Genomic DNA, 11,109 nt, shown 5'->3' on the forward strand with positions numbered 1-11,109 from the left:
GGAGTTAGGTTCCAGGCCCCTCTCAAAATTGACATAAGTAACACCTAATACATTATTTTTAAAGCTTTGAAATGAAGACTTTAAATATGAAACAGCATTATTAACCTAATAAAATAGATTGTATCATCATCAAACTAAGTTTAATGAACAAAAACATTTGCTAACAGCACCTAATAAAATTATCACACATACACAGACTGTATCATCATCATCAATCTAAGTTTAATGAACAAAAACAAAATAATCACACTACAGACTGTATCACCATCAAACTAAGTTTAATGAAGAAAAATGTTTTTTTTATTGTCTTTTTCTGCAGCTAAGGGAAGTGGCTGCTAGATCTTGTTCCTTTAAAAATGGCTACATTGCTTAGGTCTGGTTATACACTGATTTCAGCCTGCCTGTGTTTAATCACACAACAGACTGTATCATCATCAAACTAAGTTTAATTAAAAAAAACGTTTTTCACTTGCCTTTTTCTGCAAACAGTTCTCTGCATTGAGTCTGCAGCTAAGGGAAGTGGCTGCTAGATCTTGTTCCTTTGAAAGATGATCCATTGATCATGTCTGGCTTGCTTTTCTTTGCATGTGTTTGCTGCAACACAAGCGGACAGCTCCACCTACTGGCTATTTTAATGTATGCATGTGCTAATGCTTTCAATAGCAGTCAATGCTTTTCAATAGCAAAAAAAGGGCATTATTCTGAAACGGCATAAATTGAACCGTCGTAAATCGAGGGCCACCTGTACACAATTAAAAGATACATAGTAAACTGTACTTACTGTAGCAGTATTGATAATGAGACTGCATTTCTGGTTGTCTGCTGCCACCTATAGTTCAAAGATGGTATCACAACCAAAATATAAATGGCTTCTCCGGGAGGCATCTCCCAAATAACCAAGAGATGTTCAGCTCGAAGGGCCTATCACAGACAAGCTTCCGTGGTGCGTATCCCATATTCACCAATGATTAAAATAAAAAAGAGTGGGGTATATCACGTGATATAACTTTATTCAAGGAGAAAGAAAGGACCTTTGCTGCTGAATTTTGACTGACAAACTGTTGCCTTGGAATCCAGTCTCTATAAAGCAAATCTGGACCTAACTTCCTTATCCATATTGCAAAAATACCTCTCTTAATTTATGAGGTTAACTTCAATTTTATCTGGTAACATATATAAGGTTATTTCATACTTTTATATTTAAATCAAAGATATTCTAAAGATTTAATTCGATTGTAATAAGTATACTGGTATAAAATATTAAATGTTTACAAAGAAATATAGATAGATAGATAGATATTAGAATTTGCCTCATTGTAGCTAAATAAAAGATCATTTCAGGTCAGACATATTGGCATATAAATTGGCTGTTTGCATTAATAATATATACAATTTCTGGAGTTTTTAATTGAAGTTATATAGAATCATTTGTGGGCTAAATAACTTAATTATACTTGTCTGAAAGTTATCTTAAATCTATTGAAATCCAGTAAGATTTGGGTGAAGTATCTTGTTATACTGTTTAACTAAACACTGTTAAGCTAACAGTCCATACTCTGGTATTTTATTGCTATATTTTAAGGTGACTATTGTGAGTAAAGTTCATTTTAAAAAGATTTTTATATATATATATATATATATATATATATATATATATATATATATATATATATATATATATATATATATATATATATATATATATATATATAATCTGTTGTACAGAATATTGTAAATGGAATAAGCGTGCATAGTTGATTCAAAGCTAGTCTCTACTTAAAGTGTCAGTAAACTTTAAAAATAATGCTATATATTCTGCACATAGTGCAGAATTATATAACATTATATTACCCAAACATTATTAAAACATAATTTCCCCTCTTAATTTTTTTTAAAAAAAGCGCTGTTTCACAGACCCGCTCTCTGCTGAGCGGGTCTGTTATATTTACTCAGCGCATCGGGCCAGCTGTATAGTCACAGCCTGGCCCGACCATGCAATAAGACTAAGTGCAGCTCGCTCCTGTCAATATATAGTAGTAGTGGTATTCTAGCGCTAAGAGTGCCCTAAGCTGTGACCAAAAAATGGGGTCTAACCTACCCCAGAAAAAAAGGGTTTACTGAGACAAAGGAATCAGTCCAGCGCCAAAAAAGGCCAAGGGACAAATATACAAAACTGCCAATACTTTAAAATGTGGATTTATTACAATCAAATACAGCGATATACAGTAAAATAGGAGTAAAAACAAAACAATGGCAATGGATGCCGAGCATATATTTAAAAAATGCAATAAAAGAAAATCAGTTTAAAACAATAAAATTGCTAGCAAAACAAAAATCGATATCAGCCTGACAAACTGGTTATCAGCATAGAAGTCTTGGGTACATATCGGGTAAACCAAGCTGTCTAAGCATACAGAGCGTAGGAGGCTGTGGGTTGTGGTTGTCTGTTATGGATCCATAGTGTGGTGTGCACCGTGGTAAAAATAAGGGAGATTCGTGTTGCGTGATGTGTAGCGTGATGTGAATGATCCAATGAAAGATCAGACCTGGGTGTGGATGCTTACAAATTACAACAACAATAAAAACAAAAATACAAAAATACAATGTGGCAAGTTACAACACAATAGAAATTTGTATAATGATGAAAAAAACATATAATTATGAAAAAAACATCATGAAAAAACCAAAAAATGAAACCAAAAAAATGATGCTGAGTGGAGACTCCAATGCAAAAAGGTAGTGATCGATCCTGAAGACAAGTGAAAAGTCAATCAAAAAAAGGCAAATAAACAGTCAATTAGAAGATCAGAAAAAAATCAGAAAAATTTTCTTCAACAAAGGATGGTGGAGAACAAAGTTGATGTAAAAAACAGTACAAAAATTTTTGCAAAAATCCAAAAAATTCCAAAAGTTCAAAACAATGAATAAAAAGGAATAAAAAGGTAAAAAAGGGGGGGTGGCAGAAAATTTGACCAATCCAAATAAAGGCACAGTGGTGTGCTAAAAGACAAAGTCAAATGAAAAAGGTCTATTGAGGACCGAAACGCGTTAGACCCTTTGGTAAGCATCTTTCCATTTGATTACTACTATAAATTAAACTGTATCACGCTATGTTGCTATTTTGGGTTACAGGTATCTACTAGGGACGACATTAAGAGCCGCTGATTGCCTAAAGTTTTTTGGGATCCTTGGAATTTATCCTGTCACACCTTTATATATTTTTACATTCCTATTTCCTCACTTTGCTTTGTCGTGGTTTGACTTTGTCTTTTAGCACACCACTGTGCCTTTATTTGGATTGGTCAAATTTTCTGCCACCCCCCCTTTTTTACCTTTTTATTCATTGTTTTGAACTTTTGGAATTTTTTGGATTTTTGCAAAAATTTTTGTACTGTTTTTTACATCAACTTTGTTCTCCACCATCCTTTGTTGAAGAAAATTTTTCTGAATTTTTTCTGATCTTCTAATTGACTGTTTATTTGCCTTTTTTTGATTGACTTTTCACTTGTCTTCAGGATCGATCACTACCTTTTTGCATTGGAGTCTCCACTCAGCATCATTTTTTTGGTTTCATTTTTTGGTTTTTTCATGATGTTTTTTTCATAATTATATGTTTTTTTCATCATTATACAAATTTCTATTGTGTTGTAACTTGCCACATTGTATTTTTGTATTTTTGTTTTTATTGTTGTTGTAATTTGTAAGCATCCACACCCAGGTCTGATCTTTCATTGGATCATTCACATCACGCTACACATCACGCAACACGAATCTCCCTTATTTTTACCACGGTGCACACCACACTATGGATCCATAACAGACAACCACAACCCACAGCCTCCTACGCTCTGTATGCTTAGACAGCTTGGTTTACCCGATATGTACCCAAGACTTCTATGCTGATAACCAGTTTGTCAGGCTGATATCGATTTTTGTTTTGCTAGCAATTTTATTGTTTTAAACTGATTTTCTTTTATTGCATTTTTTAAATATATGCTCGGCATCCATTGCCATTGTTTTGTTTTTACTCCTATTTTACTGTATATCGCTGTATTTGATTGTAATAAATCCACATTTTAAAGTATTGGCAGTTTTGTATATTTGTCCCTTGGCCTTTTTTGGCGCTGGACTGATTCCTTTGTCGCAGCTCGCTCCTGTCACAGCGCATTTTTTTAAAAAATTAAGAGGGGAAATTATGTTTTAATAATGTTTGGCTAATATAATGTTATATAATTCTGCACTATGTGCAGAATTATATAACATTATTTTTAAGGTTTACTGTCCCTTTAATATATTTCAATGTGTATATAAATCTTAACTAAATCTAAAGAATTTAGGAATAATTATTCATTTCAATTGTTTCATATATACATTTTAATTGGAGGTTGTTTTAAAGAATAATATAAATAAATTGTATTATTACTCTGGTATATACTGACACATGTTTACAAAGACAAAACTTAGGATGCTTTTGAGGGAATGATTAACAGACACCCCTGAGTAAAGACACACCTAGGCAGCTGCTTAATTACAAAATTACATGCCTGTCACTGTGGCTGACTGGGGTTGCCAGGTTGCCTGTATTTCCCTGGATAGTCTAGTACTTTAAAAAAGAGACATTAAACACTTTGAGATGGCAATATAAAATGATATATAAAAACAACTCTGTAATATACTTTATTTATTTTGTCCCCCTTTCCTGTAATTCCATTATGAAATTGTGAGCATTTCAGTTCCTACTAGAAATGGAAGTGCAGAACACTTATATTCCATGCAGGCATTGGCTGCAAACTCTTGTGACCTATTTATGACTGTCCCTAATTGGCCACAGCAGAGAATGTAATCCAAGTTACAACATGGTGGCTTCCATTGTTTTATAAACATTACAACTTTACACTTATGTTGTCACTATTTAAACAACTTTTAAAAATCCATCTACATGTTTTTTACAGGCTATTCTTTTCTTTGAATGCATCATTCTATCTAGCATGTATTTAGTGTTTAATGTCCCTTTAACTATCTGTCATTTAAAATGAATGTAAAAATAATTACCGCTCATTAAAATAAATGCTGATCTGGAGTCAAATATAGAAATAAAAAAGGGGTTGTAAGGCAATGACCTCTCATCTGATGTCCCAGATGGGCCATGGGCCAATCAGCAGCAGGAAATGGGGTCTGATCTGTGGTTTCATGTGCCAATATGGCAGACAGCTGTTGCAGAATAGGTCTGATCTGATGACCCAATCAACTGTCTCCTCAAGACAGTCCACTATTTTTGTAGAGGACAAATGGAACCATATGACTGTTAGCGAGTACACCCTGTATATATTTTTGTTTGGATTGGTGTAGGAGTGCTATATTCATAATGCAGGATTTGCTATTCCTGATTCTAAACTACTTTTGGTTGTTCTTCTCAGGTTGTACAACACAGGATTCTTAATTCACATTTTTGCTTGTTCACACACTTCCTTTAGCCTCAAACAACTTCAAATATTGGCCTTAACCTACTTTTTTCCCCAATGTTACATAAATAACTTGACAGCTTCTGAAAATAAAACTTGCTGCTACTTGTCATTTTGAGTGTTCTATCGGATGTGTACCGCTTATAAATAATTATATTTGTAGTAGTTCCTGGTTAATTACACAAATAGTAATGCTTTGTAGATATAGATGTCATTTAGTACAGTACCGTGAATGAATTACTCTCGGAGTGCTGCTCACTACTCATGGCTGGGCGTGTATAATGAAATTAATATTCACCCTTCTCAGTGGATACTAGAATATAATTGAGCTTCTTGCCTGAATTTACAGGGTATTGAAGCGTCACTTACTACTGTTACTACCATGAGTATGTAAGTACCATTGGAGTACCATTCAGTAACTCTCCCACATATCATAAAATGTTATTACTACCAAATGTAAACGTGGGGAAAGATGGCATCACTGTCATAAAATATATATGTTTGTAAAATAACAAGATGCACTAATGCATTAGAACACTTTCTTAGTGCAGTATTGCTTGCCTACATACATAGTTAAACTCTGCTTCGGACGTGAGCTGAACACTACAGGTGACTGGCAGCTATGCTCAGATACTGACACTGCTAGGCTTAGTGGCTATATTAAAGTGCCGGTAAAGAACATTCTAAAGCATTTATATAGTGTCTGTGCCTTAAATATTGTTAAAAACCCAGGACATACTTGAAAACGATAGAAATCTCTATGTATCCTGCCTGCTAAAATAATAATATTTATAAATAAATAATAACTGTTAAGCAAATTTTTAGGTAATGGAGCATCTGGCTGCCCCTAGTCCTGCTATCTTTATTTGTATTTATTTTTGCTTTTCTGCGTTGATTGAGGGTGCAGTACAGCCAATAGGGCGGCTCCTCTTCCACGGAGCGTGCGGCTAATGTCTGTCTGCTCAGCCTCCTGACGCACACTTGCAGCTCTCATCTACATACAGTAATCTAAACAAAATAGCAAGTTAATGGTGATAGCCTACTCATAGGGGCCTATTTAACAAAGGTTTGTCGGACCTGATGCGACAGGCAGACAGGTTATGGTTTTTCTGGTGAACCAACACAGGGCCAACTAATGACATTTTTTTTTTTTTTTTTTTTAAAGTACACTGGCTTGTGAGAGCAGTAAATGAGTGGTATTTGCAGGTATAGTGCTCATCTATTATTGAAGTTGTAATGTTCAATAGTCATCAGTTAAAGTGTTACTTAAAATGTTTACTTTCCCTTTAAGCATCAGAACAGTAGTGCACAAAATTGGAATCCACATGAATGCATTTTAGTTTCCAATAGAAGCATTTTTGTAATATATATGTATTAGCAAAAATGCTTTTAATAAAAGCTATAGCTGTTTCAAAGGTGTATTTAAATATGCGCTGTGCACCAGCAGTTTAAGCAAAAGCACTTGCTTAGAGAGCCTAAAGGTGCTTGTACCATCTGGTAATGACTCAATTTGTCCCACTGGAGTGCTGAGCAGCTGCAGTATTTAAAGTGCAGGTTCACTGAGAATATCTAGTTGTGCTTCACATGTACGTGCAGAGAAAAAATGTTAACACTAAAACAGTGATTACTTTTGCTAAAAGCAGTTTTGCCAATTTGTGAATATTGCAAATATGTTTCTACTCAAAGATGTAATTCATATAAGTGCATTACAATTTTAAAATAATAATAGTAATAAAAATACAATGCAGCAACAATCTGAGTTTCAGCAGAGCATCAGATTTTTCTGACAAAATTTCACAGCTGTCTTTAATTTTCTAGTCGCCTGACAGCCATCAGACTCATATATGCATATGCTCAGTAGCAGCTGATGCCTCAGAAAGTGTGCACAATAGAATTCAATTTAAAAAAAATGTTTTTTGTTGTTTTTGTTTTAAATGTATTGATCTATCTGCATCATGTAAATGATAATTTTGATTTAGTGTCTCTTTAACTCTTTCTTCAAGGTTATACACATAAGCAAGCAATGAATATGAAAATACCATAACGCATTGCAGCGCATTTTCTTACAGTAACTGTTAATATGACAGTAGAAGTGTCTAATGTAATGCTTTCATTTGTTACAGTAGCTCACAGTGCACTACACCAGTGAATATGCTATTCAGATACTGCTTAACTCTTTACACTACCATTAGTAAATTACAGGCTTGCCCACGGTGTAGCAGCTGATTACTCACTTTGCTATACGATTGTAGCTGAATCATCTCTCGATGCCCTGATATGAATTTACAGGCCGCTGTAGGTGTATTATCACTCACTACTGTTGCTGCTACAATAAATGTTTGTAAATACACATGGAATACCATTTAATCTGCGTCAGATATTATAAAGACAATTGAAACCAGAATTGTTTATGCCATCATCTTGAGTTTGAATACAAGGAGTGTCACAGCCATAACCTGAGATTATAGGATTAGATATAACTGCAAATATATTAGATAAAATGTTATATGTCTATAATATTATAGCTGGAGGTGAAAAAACAGTTAGTCATCTCAGTGTAAAATCTAAGATAGTCTGACTATAACCCTTTTAATAAAACACAATTAACTCACCGTCCTGGCTCCAGTTTTTTGCTGAAAATAGTCTTGAATGCTGCCCATTAACTCATGGCTGGAGATATTAATTATTTCCAAATGGCCTTCCTTGAACTTGTATTTCTCTAAAATTTCTTTTGCACTTATACAAAATGGACATGAAGGCTTTTCAAATAGAGTGACTTTGCCTGGCTTCAGTTTGCTGTCTACAAAGATCTGTGCCATTGTCTAAAATGCCTCGTTCCCTGTGTACAAAGGCGAAAGTAGTTGCACTGATAGAGTGGGGTAATGGTCTTTTTCTGCAGGCTTGTATAACCATGACAAAAAAGGGAGGGGTGCAGAGGGCTGGACTTACCGACAAAACTCTTGTGGTTTCAAGTTTCTTTAACACTGTCCCTTCTAGATAAAAATGTCATGCAAACACATCATATACAACAACAATCTATCAATGCATTATGTTTGCTTTATAATGGCTGAATTTATGAACTGATGAAACAAATTATTAGATAAATAGCAAATAAATATAAAAGTTTCTTGGCATATGTTAAAGGGACAGTCAATGTATTTTAAAATGTTACATATTTTTGCACTATGTTATGTAACATTGGGATATCCTTTGCTTTTAAGAAAAAATATTTGAAAATATAGAATTAGTGAGCTAAAAGTTTATTTACCTTGCAGCTATTTTTAGCTCACTAATTCTATATTTTCAAATATTTTTTAGAAGCAAAGGCTATGCTTATGTTACATATGTAACAGTTTAAACAATGTTGCCTGTTCCTTTTAAAGCAATTTAAGTTAACTTTATGTTATGACACAAGGTTTTAATTCAATCACTGGTAAAAATGACTTTAATTACCATACAGGTGTCACCAGCTTCTGCAGCTTCAGCTATTATTCTGTGCAGTATATTTACAAAAGCTCACTCATCCATACGTTCTTTAGTTAATCAGCTTCTTAGAATAGTATATTAACTGGTGAAGCTGGTGAGACTGGTTCAGCAGAAGATACCACTTAGTGAATTTTGACCTCAGAATACATTTTTGTTTCATTTGCTCTCTGGGGCTGAACCACATATCAAATGCCTTTTTTCTGCGTTGGATCCTATAATGTCACTGTATGTTCTCTATTCTATCATCTTTGTTTTTTAACTACAAAATGGGATTTCAAAATTGAAGTGTGCATGGGTGATTTTCTATTTGAATAGAAACTACAACTTCCCCTGGAGTTGCAGGTGGCGTGTATTGTGTCAGTGAAGACAATTTGTGTTATACAAGCCACCACTGACTGTTTGAGAAGGTTAAATGCTAGTGCATGGGGTACTCTCAGCATATGTGCATATGCCACTGTAAAACAGCAATAACTTTTAGTAGAAACATTTTTACAGACATTTTTGTATTCTAAATTTAGATGCATTCATGCACATCTCATTGTAGGTCTTTCTATACTCCTTTAACCCTTTAATGACCAGAGCACTTTTCCATTTTCTGTCCGTTTGGGACCAAGGCTATTTTTACATTTCTGCAGTGTTTGTGTTTAGCTGTAATTTTTCTCTTACTCATTTACTGTACCCACACATATTATATACCGTTTTTCTCGCCATTAAATGGACTTTCTAAAGATACCATTATTTTCATCATGTCTTATAATTTACTATAAAAAAAATTATAAAATATGAGGAAAAAATGGAAAAAAACACACTTTTTCTAACTTTGACCCCCAAAATCTGTTACATATCTACTACCACCAAAAAACACCCATGCTAAAAAGTTTCTAAATTTTGTCCTGAGTTTAGAAATACCCAATGTTTACATCTTCTTTGCTTTTTTTGTAAGTTATAGGGCCATAAATACAAGTAGCACTTTGCTATTTCCAAACCATTATTTTTTCAAAACTAGCGCTAGTTACATTAGAACACTAATATCTTTAGGAATCTCTTAATATCCATTAACATGTAAATATTTTTTTTAGAAGACATCCCAAAGTATTGATCTAGGCCAATTTTGGTATATTTCATGCCACCATTTCACCGTCAAATGCGATCAAATACAAAAAATCGTTCACTTTTTCACAAATTTTTTAACAAACTTTTGGTTTCTCACTGAAATTATTTACAAACAGCTTGTGCAATTATGCCATAAATGGTTGTAAATTCTTCTCTGGGATCCCCTTTGTTCAGAAATAGCAGACATATATGACTTTGGCGTTGCTTTTTGGTAATTAGAATGCTGCTAAATGGCGCTGCGCATCACACGTGTATTATGGCTAGCAGTGAAGGGGTTAATTAGGTAGCTTGTAGGGAGCTTGCATGGTTAATTTTAGCTTTAGTGTAGTGTAGTAGACAACCCAAAGTATTGATCTAGGCCCATTTTGGTAATATTTCATGCCACCATTTCACCGTAAATGCGATTAAATAAAAAAAAAACGTTAAATTTTTCACAATTTTAGGTTTCTCACTGAAATCATTTACAAACAGCTTGTGCAATTATGGCACAAATGGTTGTAAATGCTTCTCTGGGATCCCCTTTGTTCAGAAATAGCAGACATATATGGCTTTGGCGTTGCTTTTTGTTAATTAGAAGGCCACTAAATGCTGATGCACATCACACGTGTATTATGGCTAGCAGTGAAGGGGTTAATTATGTAGCTTGTAGGGAGCTTGCAGGGTTAATTTTAGCTTTAGTGTAGAGCTCAGCCTCCCACCTGAAACATCAGACCCCCTGATCCCTCCCAAACAGCTCTCTTCCCTCCCCCACCCCACAATTGTCCCCGCCATCTTAAGTACTGGCAGAAACTCTGCCAGTACTAAAATAAAAGGTATATTTGTGTTTTTTTTTTTAGGTTTTTTTTAGCATATTTACATATGCTGCTTTGTAGTATCCCCCTTAGCCCCCAACCTCACTGATCCCACACCAAACAGCTCTCTAACCCTCCCCCTCTGCCTTAGCGGGCGCCATCTTGGGTACTGGCAGCTGTCTGCCAGTACCCAGTTTAGTAAAAAAAGGAATATTTTTTTCTAAAAAAAAACCCTTTTCTGTAGTGTAGCTTCCCCC

The 11,109-nt window shown here is 34.4% G+C and overlaps 1 protein-coding gene across 1 annotated transcript in view; it reads right to left on the bottom strand.

The window, feature by feature from the left end:
• Positions 1–8,371, bottom strand: part of GLRX (glutaredoxin) — a 46,877-nt gene extending 38,506 nt beyond the window's left edge. Inside the window, exon 1 of the mRNA XM_053701503.1 lies at positions 8,075–8,371. Within this exon, the coding sequence (XP_053557478.1) occupies positions 8,075–8,281 (207 nt within the window). The 5' untranslated portion in view covers positions 8,282–8,371. The remainder of the gene's footprint in view (positions 1–8,074) is intronic.
• Positions 8,372–11,109: the final 2,738 nt, after the last annotated feature.

Source organism: Bombina bombina, chromosome 2, assembly GCF_027579735.1.
Source record: "Bombina bombina isolate aBomBom1 chromosome 2, aBomBom1.pri, whole genome shotgun sequence".
NCBI lineage: Eukaryota > Metazoa > Chordata > Amphibia > Anura > Bombinatoridae > Bombina > Bombina bombina.